This window comes from Ciconia boyciana, chromosome 4, assembly GCF_034638445.1.
Source record: "Ciconia boyciana chromosome 4, ASM3463844v1, whole genome shotgun sequence".
Taxonomy (NCBI): Eukaryota; Metazoa; Chordata; class Aves; order Ciconiiformes; family Ciconiidae; genus Ciconia; species Ciconia boyciana.
In genome coordinates, this window is record NC_132937.1 from 32,215,302 (window position 1) to 32,238,138 (window position 22,837).

General features: G+C 36.4%; 1 protein-coding gene across 1 annotated transcript in view; it reads right to left on the reverse strand.

Annotated features, from left to right (window-relative positions):
* The window catches only part of HCN1 (hyperpolarization activated cyclic nucleotide gated potassium channel 1), a 215,744-nt gene that overhangs the window by 174,800 nt on the left and 18,107 nt on the right, over positions 1 to 22,837 (reverse strand). The window contains exon 2 of the mRNA XM_072859097.1: positions 16,343 to 16,766. Within this exon, the coding sequence (XP_072715198.1) occupies positions 16,343 to 16,766 (424 nt within the window). The remainder of the gene's footprint in view (positions 1 to 16,342; positions 16,767 to 22,837) is intronic.

The window sequence follows — 22,837 nt, forward strand, 5'->3', positions numbered from 1 at the left end:
GCTGTAACCCCATTGATCTTACAGGAAAAAACAGGATAAAAGGATACAGATGTGAATACTGATGGATCAAGGATCTGTGATAGCTAATCTGCACTATAAAGAAAAAGAACATTTTAGCAATCCTTTTTGGCTACTGCTGAGTCTTACAACCTCTTACTGATGGCATACCTAAAAGGCATAGAACAAAGTGAATATGTAACACTTCGTTGAATAACGGTGCTATAGCACCAGGGAAATCACTGACAACAATTAAATGTAAGCATTGGTATGTATTAAATATCATTCTGGATTGCTGTCAACTATGTCAAGGTTATAAGCCAATCTGCATTACCCTGAGAATGCCAAACCCCAACTGGTTCCCAATTTAAAAAGTGCTGTCTAGGAATTGGCTGAGACAGGACAATATAACCTTGTATCTTACGATGCATTTTTATATGCCAAGGACTCCATAACAAACAAGCATCTGTGAAGGCAAGGGAATCTTCAGCTGTCAAATGATTTTAGAAATCTCAGATTTTGAATTCTTTGGAAGTCAGACTTGAGATAACTCATACCTCACCCCTTCAAGGAATCAAAGAAAGATGTGGCAAATCAGGAACACTTACAGATGTCATTTTTGGGGAAAAAACATCTTAAAAGTTGTTGATGGTGCATGGTACAGGCAAAATCACCCGAGGTCACAGGAGAGCTATATAATCACAATGCAATAGAAACTGCATTTGTAACTGGATTTCAGTGGAAGAAATTGTAAACAGTGAAAGAAACATTAACTTAACAACAGATAGAATAGCAGCCTTTACTGATGCTGGTTCACTTAACATGACTAAAAGGCAGAGTACAATATTTTTACATGCCAGCAAAGACAGCACTATGAATTACAAAGCTGTTATTTAGGGTAGAAATAAATTTTGAAGAACAGTATAAAAGATATGCCATGTCAGGCATTGCTCTGAAGGTATGCAGATTTTTACTTTAGCCCTTTTAATATAATACTCCATTTTCTGGGCCATTTTGGCTCACTGTTTCTTCTTATACTGGTTACTTATCAGGGCAGCAGATCTGTGTCAATGTTAGACCACCTTTTATCATTTTTCAATTACCAATAGTTTATCTCATCACACTTTCAACCAGGAGGTAGATTAAGTCACCAAGCTCCTACAGAGACATGCTTTTCTATGCATTATCATAAAACTTCATATTGAGCATTTAAGGATAAAAGGCTTATTAAAATGTGCTTTATTCATTGGTAGAAATATTTTTTCCAAACTAGACATAGTAAGTAGAAGATTGAAAGTCTAGTAATGGGGCAAATCATCTGATGATTTTGAAACGTCTCCATCCATTTAGAAGTTACTATAATCAATTTTGTTCTACCTACATAGTAGTGTTCATCAACCAACACTAGTGAGCTAATGAACTCTTCTCCCCATATACAAGAAATGTATAGTAATTCTTTCAAAGTACATAACACAGAATACATAACTCTGTTTTTCAAGTACAAATACTTGATCTGCCATGGAAAACACTGTCAAGAGGTAAAATTCTACTTAAGTCATTCTTTGTCTGCTACTTTATAAATATTCTGAAAACATCATCTAAGGTAACTGAATGCTAGCAGTATCCCTGCAAAGCTCTGCCACAGTCTGAGAACTGGAACGGACTATGCTGGTTACATGCTTTATACTTAAACTCATGAGGAACTTAAAATGTTCAAAAAGATTAGATTTGTTCTTCTGTTCCACATTTAAAAGAGCTTTTCAGCAGACATATCTATTTTTCCTTTTGCAAATAAATGAAATGAGTCAGCAAGGTAAGTCTTGACGACACTCCAGAGTTTCCATCAGTAACATGGAAAATTCTCTAATTTTCACCGGTGCAGTCTCACTGAATTCAGTTGTGATGAACAGACTGGATCACTGAATTCAAAATATTACAAGGCAAAACTAAACAAGCTTCACCTTTGTGTTCTCTCCAGGTCATACACCTTTTTTCTTCTGTACACAAGTAAATTCTCAACGCTATCACTGCTAGGAGCTTGAGAGTAGCTCTAATAGCCAAGTCTCAGAAGGCCCCTAGGTAGCATATTTTGAAGTGTTTGCTCTCCAGTGCTTAATGGGTGTCTGGGCTCCCTGCCCAATTTTTCGAGAGAGATGGACATTTCAGATGGTGCTGCTAAGAGTCATAATGGGGAGTGCAGATCTGCTGACATCTAGTCAATGGGAAATGTCAGGGCTGAGGCATTGGCCTTTCTGTGTGTGTCATGAAATGGTCATTCCACAAAACCCACACATACCCATGTTGCCTCTCCGTCGATACGAGTGCTCCCACCATGAGGGCAGAGGCACGCACTCCATTAGGCAGGCGCTTGGTCCAGCATGAGGAAGCACGTTGGGTCAGGCAGGGCAGTGTGCCAGTGCAAACCTTGTCCCACGCCAACCCTGCCTGAAGCCCTTCAGACTAAGGCAGGAAGGGATTCCCAGTCTCCTGCTTCCTTTCCTCAAGACATTAGGGGATGATAGGGTGGACTTTCCTGGGTTTGTTTCCTTTTACAAAATAAAGCATTGCTACTATAGGGGAAATTTTTTAACGGGTAATAAACTTGATGATTGGAACAACTCTACATTCTGTAGCTTTCATCTGGGATGGCTTGCAAAAATAACTCAGCACATGTGACAAGTTTATAAAACTGGTTTTCTCTCTTTTGTTTCCAACTGTAAGAAAAGAAACTGAAGCATATGTCTTCTTGGTATGCTTACTCGTACTAGTCTAAGTAAAAACTGTCACTAAAACCTCTCGTGTTTTGCATCCTCAGCTATGGAAACAGACTTGAGGGACGCGGAGCTATGAGTCCGGTAACAGGCTCTGACCCAGCGCAGCCACTGCCTGCGAGCACAGAGCACAGAGCAAAGGCTTTCTGTCTTCCCAAGACACTTACATGACATAAAGGAAGAGGTGGGGGACTGAAAAGACGTTGGAGGATAAATGTCTGGGGGCGTATTTCTCAGTGTGAAAAACAGCTGGAGGTCACTCGAGTACATTTGTAGCTCAATTTAAAAATAAACTACAGTTTGATAAACTTTATACATGTAAAACATCCAAAATGTGAAAATGCTAAAAGATATTTAACAAATTTATATCTCTGTATTCCTAAATCAGATTTTCAAGTATAAATCATCCAGTGAAAAGAACAATGTCAGGCCCCAAAATAGTACCTACCTACTCTGCTAACCAACTGGAATACTGCACACACAAAACGTTGCATACATGCAAACGGAGAGGGGAAATGGTGCAAATACTGCACTTGTGACACTTCAGTCCCACGTATAGTGATCACAACAGTCCAGCTCAGCTGCTGCCCACCCCTGATGGGTTCTGCATGTGTCTGATCCTACTTAAGTCCTATAGGTAGCTAGAACCCTGCTTCTATACCTGTTCCAAACTGCCCTAAGCAGCCCAGACAACCAAAGATTGATGGACATCCAAGAATTAGAACAAGGCAATTGAACAAGATGACCAGCAAGAGTATTCCTTTGTAATTTACTAATTAATTAAATTATTACATGATAATAATATTACTGCAAACCTGGAGATGCCAGTCAAAACTAGAGTCCCAAAACATAAACAGAGATTAAAACATGGTGACTGTTAGGGAAAATGGAGAAAAAACTAAGCTAAGGCTAGTTGAAGGCTAGTAAGTCTTCAAGAAGTCTTGAGAGAAAATATCAGACATTGTGATTTCCAGCATAAGTTCCCTCAGTGTCCTAAACTGCCTAAACTAACCAGACTTAGTTATGATTTCCGTGAAGATCCGTCATTCTTTCCATAGTAACAAATACGAAAATATATATTAAAAAAATCCTTACACATAAAATTAATAAAAGCACTATTTAGCAGACTAAGAAAAAGTTACATTGAAAAAACTTTCTCTCTTAGGAATTCAGAGAGACATTTTCTTGTGAGGTGCCACCAGTTGTGTTCTTTTTTAATCAGACTGATTCTGCTGAGCATTTGCAATGACAAGAACACAGTCAGGGGAGAAACAAATGGAGTTTTCAGCTTCCAGCCACAAACTGGATGTCAGGATAGTGGACACAAGGCAAACAGGTCAGTGGGACACATATCACTTGTATGATTTTCAAATAGCTTAAACTAAAAGATAGTAGTCAAGAAAAATATCACAGATTAGCTTTTTGCTACTGGTTTTCTAGACAGCAGCAGCTAACAAGAAACACTAGTTATAGAGAAAAGAGTCATTTATGGGCATGAGGTTGCTTGCCTCTTCTCTTGTCAGATTTTTCTTTTTTTCACCTCTTCTCCCCTAGGTTTAGCATGCATAATGGTTAACATATTATTACTTTTTTTTTAGTATATTTAGCACTGGAACGTAGAGCTAGAGGTGCATTGCTGCTCCAGAAAGCTTACTGTCAAAAGATCAAAAAATGAGAACTAAAGGAAAATAAGACTCCTCAAACATGTATAATAATCCTGAAATTCAACCTTTAAATATCTCAAGCTATACCTCTTTCACAACTTAGCAAAAAGTTATGATTTTTTATTGGTGGGGAATTATTTTGCACTGCTCAGATGACAATTCACTACTGGGCTAAATTTTCTAATTCTGAATGAGATAATCACTACATCTAAAGAGCAGCGTTATATTCTTCACATCAGAGAAAAACTTTTAGAGAAAGTGGAAAGAAATCCACAGGACCATTGTCATGACTCATGTGGGACTGTAAGTTTCGAAACTGTTTAAATGAGGGGAGAAACAAAATTCTGTGCTAACTAACAAAGAACTAAAAATTTTAATTTTAGATGCTTCCTTTTGCATTTCAGTGTTGATGTCGTAAACCAAATACTTAACTGACTATCTTTCTTTCATTGTCTGTTCAAAAGTATGAGGAATCTTAAAATAGCCAAGAGGTCAAATCAAAAGATGTTCACATATCTCTGTAACAAATAATGCCCAAAATTTATGTTACTGTACAGTCATAACAATTTTAAATTCTTAGCTCTGACTAGGTTGTTCAACACAGCCGTGTAGTTTTAAAATTACCATATAGCTGAAGAGGTCATGTCTTCAGCTGGTATTCAGACCATGTTCACTTTACACAAAGGATCCATACACACCTAAAAAGGGGGAGAAGGAGTTTCCCAAAGGCAAAATCCAAAGTTGTCAAAATTACTTTCTCACCCTGAAGACCACTAGTAATTGGCTGAAGCAGACAGCATGGGAATTGCTGTGTCATGGGAAAGCATCCAGCATAGCTACTGTCAGATGCTACCAATTCTAAATGCCCTGCTGAGGTAAAAAAAAAAAAAAAGCTTCTACCTCAAATATAAACTTACTTAACTGTTAAACAAGAGTTGACAAGAACTACTGAGTCAATCAATTATGTTACAAACAGAAAAAGAGCATATGTAAAAATCTTGGTGTTGATTAATTTTATTTTCACTAGCTTCCACCGGAATAACAATGGGAAGGTTAAATGAAAAGGAAGAAAGCATGTAAAATTCTACCAGAATTTGTTTTATAATTATTTTTAAAATAAGCTATCTCTTCATGGATTTACTTGTTAAAAAACTTACAGCGTTGATCAATTCTTTTCATGCAAAGTATTTTGACACCTTCATTTCCAGCGCCTGGTAGTTACTATGCCAATTAAGAGCCCCAATAAACAGACTGATTTTTTTAAAACTATTTTTAAAAGATCAATAAACATACATATATATGATATGCAAACATTAACAGAAATATAAATAAAAATCCAGCTAGGGATAAGTTACTAAAATTGTCACACAATAAAAAGGACAAAGAGAAAACCACATTTATGGTATCGATTGGTTTTGCCATGGGCAAAATAATTAAGTGATGGGAAAAAGAGTGTTTATATGATTGATGCTGAAGGAAAAATAGTATTTCGCTTAGTTCATCATAAAGTCTCTGCAAGAAAAATGTAAGTTACTTGTTTGGGTTCAATATCTTAAAACTTCTTGGTGATCAAAACAATGTGGCAGTCCTAGAAGTTACCCCTTGCCTGTTGAAATTACATTTTAGTTGCATTTTTTTTCCCCATCTCCTTGTTAAAACATATCTGACATTAAATTTCCCCATCTGGAAAGCAATTCTTAGGTGGGATGCCCAGTCATTTTTGAGACAGATGAAGATACAATTTGTGTCTTTGGTTGAAGGAAGAATTGATCATCCTGAAGAGCATTACTACACCTTTTGCAGTAATGTGCTTTGGAAATCCCATAGGAAGGTACTCTTAAAAACAGATTCATTTTAAATTACGCACAGCAATATTCTCTCTCCAGGTTCAGGTCTTGGCCATAAATCTTGTATGCTACTATCTTAACAGAAGCATCAACTCAGCAGTGAAACTTACAGTGTTTAGCAGAGATAAAAGAATTCTTTGTCATGAGTCTTTGAATATTGCCAGTCACTTAACGTAAACTGAGCATATGATGCACGGAGAATTAATCTGGAGAGATAAAAACTGTAGACAGGACCATTTTCTTTGGTTTCTATTCAGAGGTACAGAGATGCTGTTAGGAACCTTCACATTTGGAAACATATTTACATAAATATGTACATGCACATTCGTTTGAATCACCACTATTTTCTCGGGGCGGGGGTGGGGGTGACACTCACATCTTTCCACTCTTCTACAGGGAGCCCAATTGTACAAGGCCCATGGCTCTGGCAAAGATTACAGCAGTTATATCATAATTAGCCATTCAGCCACTTTCAGCTTTTTACAGATGGTTTCTCCCATGCATATACAGAGATAATATACACGTGCTATACAGGGCTCTACTGCCACAGCTCCTCGCCTAGGAGCACCCACTTGGGTGCAAAGCAGGATCTCCACTCTTGCATACCATCTTGTCACACAAAACCAAGGTTGAAATGACACCAAATACACTGCATGGCAGCAGTTCCTGCCAGATCAATAACAAGTTGCAACATTTACTGGAAAGTGCAATTACAAGGCACCTACCAAGGTAAGTAGATGTATAGTTAAGCTTGTTGCTATTGGTTCTGAAAGCAGAGAGGCTGGCAAAAAAGAGCTGTTTTAAGATAACAATAAGTAACGAAGAGGAAAACACTATGAGCCTAGATGCATGGAAAGGCTATGGCAAAGCCCATGTCTGGGTTAAGGAAGATGAAAACAATGGGAAAGAGAGCATGTTCCCAGTGCAGTACAGTGACAAGTGCCTAACAGTTCAATCAGAGCCTTCATTTCTGCTTGGAAGCAAGGAGCACAACTCTGATAATCAATCTCTGAATTAGGTTATTTTCCCATTCTTTTCAGGTCACAACTATATTTAAATCATACATTACGCATGTGGGATAATGTCATGGTTATTTGGAATAAACTCCATGAGATTCAGGTTAGAAATAACTCATTAAATACAACTTGCAGCTGTAAAAGCCATTTCTACACTGCCATCTCAGTTCCTCAGCCCTCTCTAAACAGGTTTATACAAGTGCATCTTTACTCCCTAAGTGGTTAATTCAGACCATTTTATCCTTATAAAGCAGAACCTTGTTCCTAACTAACTATTAAACCACTATGCCATTGTCCTCAATGGGAGCCATAACAACAGAAACAAGTAGTGTCCCAGGTATTTTATTGTATTAGAAGGTAGCCAAATTTGATCAAAATCAGAACATGATCCTCAACCCATTGACATGTGGTGAATTCTGTATCATTTCAGCCCTGGTTTTATTTGATAAAATGCCCAGATGAGCTTAGGAACATGACAGACTGGGAGAACAAATAAAGGCAACAGTGCACAGATGGTCTACCCAGCACAGCCCAGCACAAGTTCTCCAGATATCTCCCTTTTCTACCTCTGAGACCGTTCTGAGATAACTGAGGCAATGTTCTCCCACAAAATTCACCAGCACACTGTTCTCCACATAAGAGAATGAGAGAATACAGTGGTGGGCTTTGGGTTTTTTTATTTAAAAAGCTGTTCACAGCAACTGACAAGTTTCTCCTTAAAGTAGAACATAGAATTATACCATCTTGAAATCTAATGAATTATCTTTCCACCCTTTAATACATGATTACTTAATTTAAAAATTAAATGCTCCTTGTAGCCAAATGTTAGGAAAAGGTTAAAATTGTTCATACGCAGCTCCTACCCATACACTTTTCTGATTTATTTTTCCTGTATAACTTCTTCCTCAGCTTTCAATTAGTAATGACTCCCTGTAAGGACATCTTGTTGTTTTCTTTAATAAATAAATAAATAAATAATGTCTTGAATATTATTACAGTGGATTATAAGTCTCTCATTTCAACTGATAACTGGGCATATTTTACCATGTAGACTAGTAACTCAGCTTCAAATTTGTTTTCTAAAAATTTATTTTAGAAGTAATTCTATTTAAGACAGCATAAAAAGGCCATAATGTATCCCTAACAATCTCTAAAGATTACTTGCCCTAGCAGCTACATAAAAAGAATTCAGAGACAAATTAAAATCTGTGCACAAATCTAAAGTATTTATTCAACTGGCTTCTTTACCTGCAAAGTTCTATTGGTATTATGCAAACAAACACAGAGCGGAAGGACCTTACAAGGCATTAGTGACAAGCTGAGAATATCTTTTAGTTAAATTACTGTTTCTGAGTAATTTAGAAGTGTAAACAGTCATTCTGAACTGGTCACTATTAATACAAAGCTCAAAATGCAGAGATACCTGAATGGATTGTGCTTAGCCTGCAAAGAAGAAACCCTAAAATTGTCATTCTTGTTAACGTACATTGGAAAAAACCTGAAAAATCCAATTCACAGGTTCTCCTTCTGTCTCATCACTGCAGGAACCACAGGCAGCTTGTAGCACGTGTGCTCACTGCAACATTGCAGTGTCTGAATGGTGAACTATGATCCAGACCAGGGACTGCCCAACAGCTCTTTGGCCATCATCACCTTCTCTGACAGCTCTTCAGCACCAGAGAGGGAGTGGGACAACGTGGTGAGTGGCCGGCAGCTCTGTCTCCCAAGAGGACTAAACGTCCCCGACCTCCCTCCTTGCCTGACATTGGGGTGTATCCATCAGGCCATTATCCTGTGAAAGCAAAGCGGGTTTTCTGCTTGTGTTAAAAGCTTAGGATGGAAGAACAATAGGCTTTTTTCCAAATCTGCAGCCAGGAGTAATTAGTGCAAGCTCTAGCAAGTGCAAAACAAGGAATTATCTCCAGAATGGCTTAAAAAATAATGAACAACAAATTAGACTGTAAAAACTCTTCTAAAAACCTGTGTTACACTTCAATGTCAAAGACAGGCTGACACAGTTCTGATCGTTTTCAAAACTGATTGACTAGCATCACCCAGAAATGCTACTGCAGGGGTGAACCCACCTTCTTGGGTCTACAGACAAAACGCCCAGCAAAAGGCCCATTACCATAGAAGCACACAAAACTCATATAAAGAAGAAAACATTATCTTCCAACATTTGAGTTCAGGGAAATTTATCTCAGGCTATGTTCCACATGGTTCATCTCCCAGGGAAAACATCATTGCCACACAATTACTCTCTTGGTGTCGGCACACAAGAAAGGCAGCTCAGTTTGCACAGTCTTAAAAAGGGGGTAAAAAGATGAAGCAAGAAACTTTACTCATAACACTTCCTATTTACTCTGTAGAGGGATGGATTATTCCTCCCATGAAAGTGATTATGAGTAGACCATAAAGTAGGAAATTAAAAAACACAATACTCTATGTCTTGCTTTCATTTCAGTAATTGCCTGCTCTACAACTGTGCTGTTCTTTTTTGGCAGTATTCTATTATTAGGAGACCATGGATCATAATGCCTTCTAATTGTCTCTATCAGTTATGCGTATTTTCCTACTGTTGTACAGAATTTAAAAGAGTGAAAAATAAAAACTTGAGAGTATGCTCCATCATCTACATCAGTGATATTTCATGGATGTATGCTTTAGCTGCAATGATACATACATTTGTCAAATAATTTTCGTTGAAATAAATGAAAAAGCACTGGCACAACTGAGCACAATTTACCAATCTAATGTTAAAATATGGATAATTCCATGTAAACAAAAAGGTTTACACAAAATTAGATCCATTATAATTTCCCATTTGGAACACTACCAATTTAGTAAAGATTGTATTAGGTGTTCTATTTAGCAAAACACAGGGAATAGGCTTGTAAGTTATGTGACAAAGAAAAAATATTATTTAACAGTACTGAGGCTTGCGCATCTATATGAGACTGATTTTTGCTCTTATGAAAATGTTTCAATTCACATGTTCTTTCATATTTTATAATGCTTTACTGTGGAATTTAGATATTATTTATGTATCTTTTCTATCATTTCAGTTCTACCCATATAAGCCAATTATATTTAGTAAACTAGAACTACACTATCAAGAAACTAGAACTATCAACTATTTGATAGAACTATCAACTAGATATCAACTAGATCTATCAACTATTTGATAGAACACTATCAAAACTAGAACTACACATAGTATCAATAGCCTCAACAGTATCAAAGAAACTGCCCTCACACTCTCTAAAAGAAAAGGGCTAGTAGTCAGGGTTCTGGCTCTATAGGATCAGAGTTTGCAGATAAAATACCTTGCTCTCAGCTGCTGTCATAGAGACAGACTATCCATTAGCCAACATCCCAATCGAATTAGGGAGGAATACCAGCACTGCAAATCCCACCCAGTAATGAACAGCCAGCCAGTGCAACTCCCAGGCACAAAGGGAATGTGTTCCCCAGACTGAGGAACTGGGCTGAGCAACCCTCTGCTCCGATGAAGCTAGAGAGCTCATCTTCTACCATAGCTATGTTGAGCAAGGAGTACTCTTAGATTTTGTAATTCAAATTGCAAGCAAACAGAATGCTTTTTTTTTCCCTCTAGATTACACAAGAGGTGGAGCTGGTCAGTATGTGTCAAGCACACGTGACAACAGCTTCATCTGGTAGGGAAGACTGCAGAACAAGGAGGAAGCCCCAAGCAAACCTCGCAGGTCTCTGAGATACAGCCCAGCACAAAACAGAAGTCAGCTGTGCAAGACGTTCATATGCAAGCAAGTATCTGCACACCAAACAACAACATGAGTAACTGGTTTGCATATGTACTTAGTCCTGCTAGGGAACACTTCTTAGGGAAAAAAAAAAAACAAAAACAAAAACCAAAATGCCACACAGCTCAGGTTTTGATATTTCTCATCAATCCACACACCCTGCCCCCAGACATAGACTTTATGTGGGACGATACAAATTCACTAATTTATACCTAAGAGGCATTTTCCAAGCACAGCTTTCCAAAAGAACGCAAAACTTGATATTCTGTTTCCTTCCTGTAGAAATTGGCAGGAAATAGGAATTTTCTCCTGCTTCAGTCTTCTTAATGGTAGGAAGGCAGAAGACAACAATACAGAGACTTTGTTGCAGAATTCACAGGCTTTGTGCCAGTAAGAGAAGGTGAGCTCTCCTACGTCTTCTTTCCCCCAGAGTTATTTAACAAATTTCCTCCCCTCACTCCCTATGAACTAGACAACTCATATTTGATTGATGCATCTGTAATAGACAATAAAAAAGTGTGTCCCACTTTAAGCTAGTTTACTTTAAAAATGCCACTCAACCTGTACTGGTATGCTTATTTGCAGTACTTCACTAATTGATACAACTTTATAGGGCCTAGAAAATATATTTTAAACTATCTCCTTGGAGGACAGGGATTAACGCTGGTTGAAAAGAAAGAAAAAAACATTATGTCACCTCCCATTTCCTTGGGACCATTAATTAAAAAAGTAAGTTAAACTGGATAATACCATCATTGACAGGAAAACTCCACCTCTTGTAGACACAGTCCTGTTAAAATAAAATAAAATTAATCATCCAATCAAAGATATGTGTTTTCATCCAACACTACCAAGTACCCACCTAACTCATCATCTCTGCCTTCCCACACAATTCCCCAGTCAGTGATCAAAAGGAGAGACAAAAACCCTTGACTTCTCATCTGGCTGTAGGGGAAAGAAAAAGCAGCTTGATTTTCTATAGGGTACAAAAGTCATCCGTATACCTACCACAGAAACAGCAGGCTACTGAAGTAAGAGTTGTCTTCTGTTGTCCAGATAACACAAGTGTTCTTTTACAACATTTTTATTTAGGCAACAGTAATGATTCAACATCATATACACAGTATGTATTTTTGTACTGTTGGCACAACAAGGAGAGGACACCTAGTGGTGATCTGTGATAATTAGGGTTGGTACTGTGGAAGCAACAGATGAAATTGTTAATGCAGGACCTGATTTGGCAAAGCTCTTACATACTCACTTAATTTTTAAGCACTTTAGTAACACTTAGCATTCAAGCAAGCTTGTATTTATGAGCTTTTCTGGATCAGCATTACTATGATTATTAGAAATAAATCAGTAAAAAGTAGAACGAGACACATCTGTGTGATATGCTCAGAAACGCTCATTAAACACCTGAGCTTTAGCAACAGCTAGAAAGGATATCAATACTTATGTAGGTTAATGAACCTTCAGCAGTTTTGGCAAATTGAAAACCAGATTTCAGTACAACTCAAGCCAAAATAAGTCACAGCTTTAACTTACAATCGTCACATATTTTACTAGATGATTTTTTGCAAAACATAACCTTTATTGCACATCTTGCAATAAGCATTACAGTCACTTTAAAATTGGTTCTAATTCTACATAATCAGACATCTCAGAATAAGAAAGACTTAGGGTACAGTTTTAGAAGTACCACTTCTATTTACTCATACATCTGCTAGGTCTTGTCCTGTGATTAGAATAGCTGTAAGCAAAGATATTAAAGTCTGGTTTTTAAGCAGCTTTTGGAAAATGCTGTTATTTGAAAAAATCAGTAAATTTATATCATAGACAAATGTAAAGCAAAGTGGCATATCATTTGACATGTAACAATGTATTTATTCCTAATTGATCATATCTTTTATTTTTAATTGTTCAGCGATCTATGAGCATATTTAACTAAGAATAACTTACTAGTTGCATGCTAACCTACGTGAAACCTTCAGGGTTCAGCAGCTTAGGCAGTTTCATAAAATAAGTTAAAGTAAGTAAGAATTAGGTCCAGTATGTCCTGTTCAGTATTTTTAGGAACCTATGCTAAAAAAAAAAATCCAAAACAAACCCACTGTAAGAAATTATTGCAAAAGTATAATTTCTGTAATCAGCAATTTAAATAACAAATTTTTCCTTGCATGTTATATTATATAACTTTGTTTAAATAAGTATATGATCTATTTGTCAACATCTGGGTTGTAAAAGACTGGAATATTACATATTATAGCTAAAAAGCAGGTTTAGGACAGTGTGAACTTGCAAATTCAGTAAGTTAATTCCTGCTGACATATCTTCTGTCCCTTTGTTAAAGTGTTTCTTCCCATTTCCACTGAGTCATTCATTTGGATAAGCTATTAACTTCAGAGTGATACGAATATATCAATCAGATTTCATACATATTGCACCACAGGCTATAGCTCTGTTGCCTCACAACAGTTAAGGAGAAAGCTTCTGGAATACATACATTATTTACCTCAATATTATTCTATGTGGCTTTTAGCAGCTTGATCTTGGTTTAATTGATTTATATTGTGTGGAAAAAAATAAAGAAAAGGAACCATGTTTCACTAGTATCATAGAAAATTATTTTAAATTTTTGCCTACTCATCTTAAAGTTCAGGATACTAGCCAACTGAAGTCCAGGCATGTGATACTAAAAAAGGAAAAGCTCAAACAATTTCAACCTGTCTTTTCTGTTTGAGGACGTATAAATACCTCAGTGGGATAACAGCCTTACTACACAACCTGGTTTGTTCATCAATCAGTTTTCCATGAAGTATCCTCTTGCCAGGTTAGGAAGAATGAGTTTGCTGGCTGTCCTCTCAATATTTTTGAGAGAACGCTCATTATTCTGGATCCAAATACATAGTATTTCAGGTTTATCTGCACCACATTTAAAACCAACATATCAGCCCATATGCAAAAATATTAAATCCTTTTAACCACACACAAACAGGCTTCAGTTCTGTGTCATAAAAATTAGTTAACAGTTGCTCCCTGTTGTGCATGTGCAAACACACACAATACAGAAAAGATTAATATCAGCAGCAAAGGTCTCACTGACTACCCCTATGGGATCATCCAACTGTTGTTTCCTAATTCAGCAAAGTTCATCCCTACCCAGTTTTGTTGTTTTAAAACATTACAATGCTATAACATACAATGTTTCCAAAGTGGTAATGGATCACCATGCAGAACAGTTTCACACCCTACATTCAAAATAATAATCAACTATTGTGATAACAAAAGCCAAATTTGAAAATCCATGACCGCTTTCATTTCTGATATCTGTAAAATGCTAAACAAAGGAAAAAAAAAGAATATTTTTTTCTTGCACACATTTCATTTTGGGATTTATCAAAATTTGATTCAGTCAACATATTCATCACTGTTCCCACATGTTCTCACAGTCATCAGAACTCTTTTTTAAAAGCAGCCAATGAGCTTCTTGTTGCTTTATTGCAGGCTCAAAAAAAAGCCAAAAAAACCCCTTAAGACCCTCTTTCACCTTCCTGAGTACATCCAGGGAGCATTATAATGTGTTATCAAACACAAAAAGATGGACTCCACTTATTTTTTCAATACTTGCCCAAAAAAGTATCATACAAGAAATATTTTGCAGGTTTTACCAGTGGAATCAAAGGTGAAGTCACAATCAAGCAGCCATTAGCTGACGATTAAATGGACCAAACACCAGCTATTGCTGGTTCGGACCACATCCTCTGGTCACTTCTAGTCCCACTTAGTGCTCGTTTCAACTACTTTTGATTTAGAATACCTGATTTATCTTTGACAACAGATGGAAGCAGAAAAAAAAAAGGTATTCATTTCTCTGCTTAGTAGGGCTTTATAGTGGCAAGCTATTAACTCAAGCTGACAGAAAATAATGTCATTGAACGCATTTCAGAAGGTTGTCTGTAAAGCACAGAGGAGACAAAAGCACAGCTTTATGGTAAAACTGCAAGATATGCTTAATCATTTGCCTTAGTTAAACTGAGTACAAAACTGCAGTGTTCTATTTCTGTGTCAAAAACACTGTTACACTGCATTACAGGGAGGCAAAAAGAAGTAGAATTTACAAAATGCAGTAATAAAAAATAATTACCTATTTCAGGAGGGTTTTGAGAAACAACTGTAAATTTATTAGATTTTGATACTTAGTATCATCCAGCATCATGCCATTTTTAAATATAATCTGACATTATTTATGAGATAGCTTTGCATTTAGGTTTCTATTAAACTGGAAAGTGAACATAATACTTTAAAAGGGAGATAACCAGCAGAAAAAGGACCAGAAATTGTACTAAATAATCCTTCAATATTAATTTAATTAAATAAATCTTTATTAAAATAGGTAAATAAGTTTATGCAAATCTATTTTAATAGTGCTTCCATGAAAACACTTTACAAAATAATTCTCATTACACTTGCTGCAAGAAAGGTTTAGAAAACAGCAGTTATTTTTCCCATGTTTTTAGCACTTCCTTCTAAAATATATTATGATATTTAGAACTACAGAAATGGGGACAGGCAAGAAATTAAATGACTGAATCATGGTGGTATGTGCCAAAGCATTAAACACTTCCTAGCCATGACCATGCCAAATTAGGGAATGCCATAATTTCCTGGAAATGTCACCATGCTAAATTGGCAGGCAGCATAAGGTCACGTCTGGAAATCGTGGAGTTGACAGTTTACAAGGCAATGACTCAAAACCTGAACTACCCATTTTTTTATAAAGAAGGTCAGTTTTTGATATATTCAGCCTACATACAGCCTTCAAACAATGAGAATTCTAGGAAATCTACTCAGTTATAAATGGTTTCAATTTCTCCTGAAATAGAAAAATATGAACATGTATTTTAAGTTCTCTGTGATTACAAGAGTATTAACTTCATAAGTTTAAGTGCTAGTCACCAAACTCAAATGCAGATTTAGGTGGTTGCTAAAATTTCTAACATTCTCAATAGGAGCCCATCCATGCTCATTGTGCTGATGGTCCCAAACATATTTTTGGTCTCTGTGGTTAGCAGACAGAAGATGGTTACTCCTTTTTGCTTTTTTCCAACAAGGCTTTTCTACTAGCACCTGTATGTAATTACACTAATTGGTGAGTAAAATCTCTTCATTCCATTCTGGTTCTTGTGTAGCTCTTCGGAGAGACCCAACTAGTTTTTTGTAGGAATAAGATCTTAGTGAAGGATGTTATAACCGTATAAATCTTACCTCTTCCCACTGGTGTATGTATCTAATCAGTCTTGAAAGGCGTAATAAACGTAACAGGCTGAGGATTTTTGTAAATCTCACAATACGAAGTGCTCTTGCTGTCTTGTAAACCTCCGAATCCATTCCTTTTTCTACAATGAGAAAGATATAATCCACTGGTATTGATGAGATGAAGTCAACCACAAACCAGCTTTTTAAGTAATTCATCTTAATGATTTTAGGGTCCAGTATTATTTCAGAGCTGTCTTCATTTACAGTCCCAGTTCTAAAATTCATGATCAAGTCCAATAGAAAAACAGTGTCTGATGCCACATTGAAAATAATCCATGGTGTTGTTGTTTGTTCTGTGAAGAAAGTGATTCCAACTGGTATAATGACAAGGTTTCCAACCATCATTATGAGCATGATTAAGTCCCAGTAAAACCTAAAAAAAAGGAAGAAACAGAATGTTTGATGTACTGTGGTAAAACAGGCTTAGAAAAATGGTCTCTATCATGCCACCAAGTTCACCTCAAGATGCTTAAACATTTTGTTAATATTAAGAAAACTCTCATTGTTTTAACTCATTCAATATATTCACAGTCAGTAGAGAAGACAAAGTAATTAATACATTTCATTATGTGCTTTCCTTCTCAAGAATATGCATCTAGGATAAAGACAGTACTATGGCTTATCACTCCATGGCATATCTGAAAGGTGTGCATGTGTGGTACTCAGTAGACTTCTCCAGACTCCTGTCAAAACCTATTAGTGTGTTTATATAACTAAAACTATGTCTGGTGCCAATCACAAGTGCTTTAGCAATGCAATATTTTTTTAAGGCTTCTATCCAAATGGAAACCCAGATATCTAACAGATAACATACTAAACGTAGGTACCTCTTTGCAAATGTACTCATACTATTACAGCACTGGAATAAAATTAAAGGAAGAGAAAAAAAGCACTGAAGCAAAAAATAAAAACAAAATTTAGATAACATCAGAACCTTCATCCACTTTTACAACCTAAAGTTAATTTTCATGCATTTTTACAACCTCATAGTCTATCTTCTTTCAGAGCTAGTTAAGAAGTCTGGACAATAATAGCTGCAACTTGCCTAGTATAAAATGGGTACTGCATTTCACCACTTTGCTCCAGAAGTATCTAAAGGCTTCCCTCTAACACTGTTAGAATGCTGCTAACAGTGCTTGATACAGATGGCAGAGCGCCAGACTCATCACTTTAGTATCTATTATAGACATGGTGAGTAAACCCACCTGTTACATAGAATATACATCTATCTTTGATGGAAGATTTCCAGGGGATGGTAGTATATACCCAACCGATTTTAAGAAAATTATGATAACTCCTAAATGTTAAATTGCCAGAGAAAGTTATTCTTGTTCAATAAAAGAACTGAAACTGAACTTGAGAAAGCCTGAACCCAACACATGACCTCTTGTTCTGCTTGAGAACATGATCTGTTCAACTAAACTTGATTTGGAGAGGCACAGAAACCAGTCAACAACTGTTCCGCATGGACACATTAGACTTTCTAGAAGACTAGAGGCAGCAATGGCTCCACAACTATCTCCCTGCTCCGGCCTTCCATCGGTGGGGCCCTGCATGGTGGACATGTGATGGACATGACACCAGCACATCACTCCAGCACTGACTTCCAGGCCACTTCCATCATACCAGCACCGACTTCTAGGCCACTTCCATCATACCAGCACCAGCCTCCTGGCATGCAACAAACAATGTAATCTTGGTAAAGGTTCATGGCAATCAACAATAATAATAGTTTAACTGGCCACAAAACACTTTCAGAACTATGAGTTTAGTTTTTGCTAGACTTGCACAGAGCATATGGATTACATTAGACTTTGGAGATTTCTTCTTGTATTCACCAAATGATCCAGGTTTATAAATTCCCTTTGTTTCACGTTTATCCATGAAAATACTTCTGAGTTTACAAACTGCTGATCTGAGAATATAAATAATTAACTGTAACTGTAGAACACACTAAAGGAAGAGCAGCATAGGATTGAGAGTGGAGTGAGAATTCCCAGTTTTAAAATTCTTTATTCCAAAATAAACCTACAGAGATTAGGCTTGATTCATTTGAGAGAGTAGATGGCAAAGTACCTCTAACCGGTACTTAGAAATTGCATAAAATAGACTTTTCAAGTAATTCCCCATGTACCACAATGTGATTTGTCTTACACATTTTCAGTCTTACAATAAATGTGAATACTAATTGCTATAAATATTCAGTTTAATCCAGACTCTATGTATTTTTGCTTAGCATGTGATGGTATTCACCATATCTGTACCATACCTGGCAAAAACTTCCCAATTTCTCTTATCCTTTTAAATGCATGTAATAGGTTTCTTGCTGTGCTAGATTCCTTTTCAATAATCTAGAATTACCATACAGAAGGAACCACTAAATTCATATATCACTGCTACTATGATCTACACGTAAAATTACCACAAACACCTTCACAATGCTATCAACCAAAGTATTTCACAAAACTGTTCTGGGAGAATAAATGTCTCCAAGGAATCCTGAAAATGAGTGGAAAACAACTAGGAAATAATCACAAGAGGCATACTTATATCTGTAGCTCACTCCTAAACAAAGCATTGCCTGATTTCAGATTGACCTTTACGTTTAACCAGCACAGTGAGTAGTTATGTAACAAAGGCTAACCAAAGCTGCACAAAAACCAGCCACCCTGCCAACATAAAATACAATACAGAACCAGGTGTTTTTATCCTACAGTAATCCGTGGTTTAAAGGATCGTTATGAACTGTGATTATGTAAAACACGCTGGAGTTCCTGATGTTGCATGTCAGCAAAAGTGGTAGCATGAGGGCTTCAGTAATAAAATAAGATTGAATGCTAAGGACTATGAGATTGTACCAGTTTTGTATTTGGATTTTAGTCCACAATATAGTATAAGCTGATTAGTTAGTAAGAAAAACTCATATTATATTATGATTTATTTTTCATTTAGAAATGAATCCGACATTTTCTTTTAGGAAAATGTTTCCAAATGCCATTCTGTTGGCCATGTTATACAATATTTTTCTTTCAGGTGAGAAAAATTAGATGCAACTCCCTGTATTGCCCTTCTGCGACCTGTGCCGAGAAAGTTATACAATGTGTTCCTTGCCTACCGGTTCAGAACATCCTACTGTTCATGTAACCAAGAGCGAGCTGAAAAGTTTCACGAGACTGTGCAAGGAGCTGCTATTGAGACACAGAGGTAGCCCTTTGTTTCAAACTATTTTTACCATTATTTATTCCTTTTTGCTACCCCCCCCCGTGAGGATGGTTATACATTTAAAATTTACCATCTCAGAGTTACAGATTTATATACAGTATTATAAAATGTGGACAAAAAGCAAGGAAGATACAGGCCTATGACACAAAATTTTCAAGAATGACAAAAAAAAAAAAAGAGCCTGAGGGTAACGAGATCTTTCAGAGCTCATAAGGAGAAGGAAGAACTGACCTTAGCCCCACAGCAAACAGCTATAGAGCTTACTGCTCCTCTGAAGCTAACTCAGTACAGCTACTACTAGTTGCCATTAACTGAAAGTACGGAGGTCCGCACCACACTGCACTGAACTATTCCTGAAACTTTTTAAATGCTTCTAAATGACTCGGAATTTTAATATCTCCAGGTGAAAAAAGTCTTCAAGTATTAAAAAGTATTAAAAAAAACAGTTTTAAGGTGTATTTTTTTCTAAATTTTAAAGAATTCTTTTATACAGAAATTAAAAAAAAAAATCACGCTAATTATTACATTGGTATTCTCAAATAAAATAGTTGGATTCATAGCCCTCTCTCAGTGATCTTTTGACTCATAATTTATCTACTATACTTTCAAAACTGACAGTAATAACATGGTGTTTTTTACAGATCTGGAACATGGTGCTGAAGCTTTGGTGGTTTACTTATTGCTACAGGCTGTCCTGGGTAGGATGAACAGTCTGTTCAAAATGAGTGCCTACCCAAGAAGCAATAAAGAACTACTTAATATTTAATTAATCAATGTTTGTCCTAAGCTTAATAATGTAGGGCACTATGAATTCTAACAGGCATTTTATTTTCCACTTTATATATCCAACCCAGAGAAAACTGTGTCTTAAAGAAGGAAATTTCAGCTCTAAGTTAGTTAATTTGCTGCATAATTTGCTGTATATACAACAGTGTAAAAAGTCATTCAGATTTGCTTTCTTTATTATTTCCTGATTGCTGCCCATTGACACAGCAGTCTCAATGTCCTTGAATCAGTGTGTTTTGATGTATGATTATCCTTACGGTACACCCAGATTGATGCAGCAGAAGTTTTCAGTGGTCTCACAAACCACACAGCATCTCGAAGGCACGGGGTGCTGTGACTTGAGGCTACAGAGCAGTCAGGGCTTTGGTTAAGATTAAGTTTTCCGAGTTTCCAGAAAGACTATAAAAGTCTGATTATTAAATAAAAAAGAGCAAAAATATATCAGTAAAACTTCATGAAATTCAGTCACAAATACTCACCAGCCATGTTATAAAGTGGAAGGTCTTTGAAAAAGATATTCATTCAAATTGCTTGTAAAAAAAGATATTGATTCAAATGGCTTGTAAAATATTTTTCAAATCAAACCTGATGCATCTGAGACATGATTTCACTCTACACATTCAGAGAATCAAGAACTGTAAAAAATTTTCACAAGCTTTCCATGGCAAACTTGCCTCCTCTTTATTTAAATATTTTGATTGACTGGCAGATGCTCAGTGAAATGAACACTGACTTTTTTTAAATCTCACCTTCAAACACAGTTCTATTGCTTTTGCTTTCATGGATCATCAGTTCACCTAACAGAGAAATCAATGTCCTATATAGAACAAAACAATCTTAGTAGAAATAACAGTAATTTAAAACTTTATTACAACATACTGTAACTAGCACTAAACTTGGTATTATCTATGTCAGAATTTGATTTTCATAGGACATGCCATCTTTCTCTTGCTGTGCAACTATATTATTCTTTTAGTAAGAGAGAGCAAAGCTAGACATGCCTGAAAACATCTGCAAGTTGCAGATAATTACCAGAATGTGTTGGAAAGGACAGGAGGAAGAAGAAGGGAAGGTTTTCTTCAGGGGACCAAATTTCTTTTCATGATTGCACAGGTGTCTGTGCTTGAAAACTTTCTGAAAAATCATCACCATTTTTTTCACAACCTGAAAGTGAGGATATCCCCTTCTGCCCAGCTACGCATTTCCATTCTGCCCATCTGTCTCTCTCTTACACATACACACACCTAGAAGAAAACATGCTCCTTCTGGGGAATATGAAATTCCTTCTATTTTAACAAGAAATATTGCATTCAACACCCTCCATGGAACAAATTCTGTTTAAATGTTGCAAGTGGAGTGCTTCCATGATTTTGGCTCAGCAGCAATATTTTATTTTAAAATTTCCAAACTTAGAATTTACTGTAACCTATCTGTGTGATCACATTAATACAAATGCATTAAGATTACTAGTGCAGTGCCACTTCTTTACATTGGCCAAATTTGTGCTAGCAAACAGGTTATTTCTGCGGTTGTGTTGTCCTTCTGTATGGATAAAACTTTCCTCATGTAAATGTACTTAATTTTGCAAAGCTTTAGGAAGACAAAAGCTTGGGTTTGGTTTTTTGTTTTGTTTTTTTTTTAAAGATAAACTATTCTCCTGAAATTGTTGATTTATATTCTTTATTCTCCTCTGTTTTCACTCTGACAGGTTTTAGCTTATGTTAAGTAAACACAAGGAGTCTTGCAAGGCTGAAACAGAGTCCCTTTCGTGGCTCACCCTTCGGATTGTAAAGCACAGACTACAGAAGAGTACTAACAGCATCTCCTACACTTCAAGTGCTGAGGTTGAAGGGCAGAAAGGAGAAGCCTGTGACACTTTCTCAGGTGAAAATTTCAACAAAATTTGCTATTCTTTTTTCATTTAAAACATATCAAGCTTAATGAACTTTCACTAACTTAGCTAGGTAACCTGCTGAAGCAGCAGAAAGGCTTTCTCTACCTGCCTGAGACTGGTAAGTCTGGGATGAGGCAGAGGCTGATGTTCTGAAAACTCAGTTTCCCTGCCCAAATTATGAGCAGTGCTGGACCTGGGAATCTTCCAGCTTAATGGTTTCAGTCTGATTCAGACTAAAAGTAATTAAAAAAATAAAACAATAATGAAGTTTTCAGACCACCAGAAATCTTCATTGGATTTCAGACTAATACTGAAGTCCTTCACTTCAAGGTTATCCATATATACTTAGAGATCCAATTTATGTGCCTTGCTGTTATTTTTTAAATATTAATGCAACTTCCTACCTGGTAGCAGAAAAGGCATTCAACAAGAGATTAATAAAATTCAGCAATACTCAGTCTTCTTTTTTTTATAGCTATAGAACATATCCAAAAATTATAAACTTGCACAATTTCAAACAGATTTCATGAGTTTTATCTGAT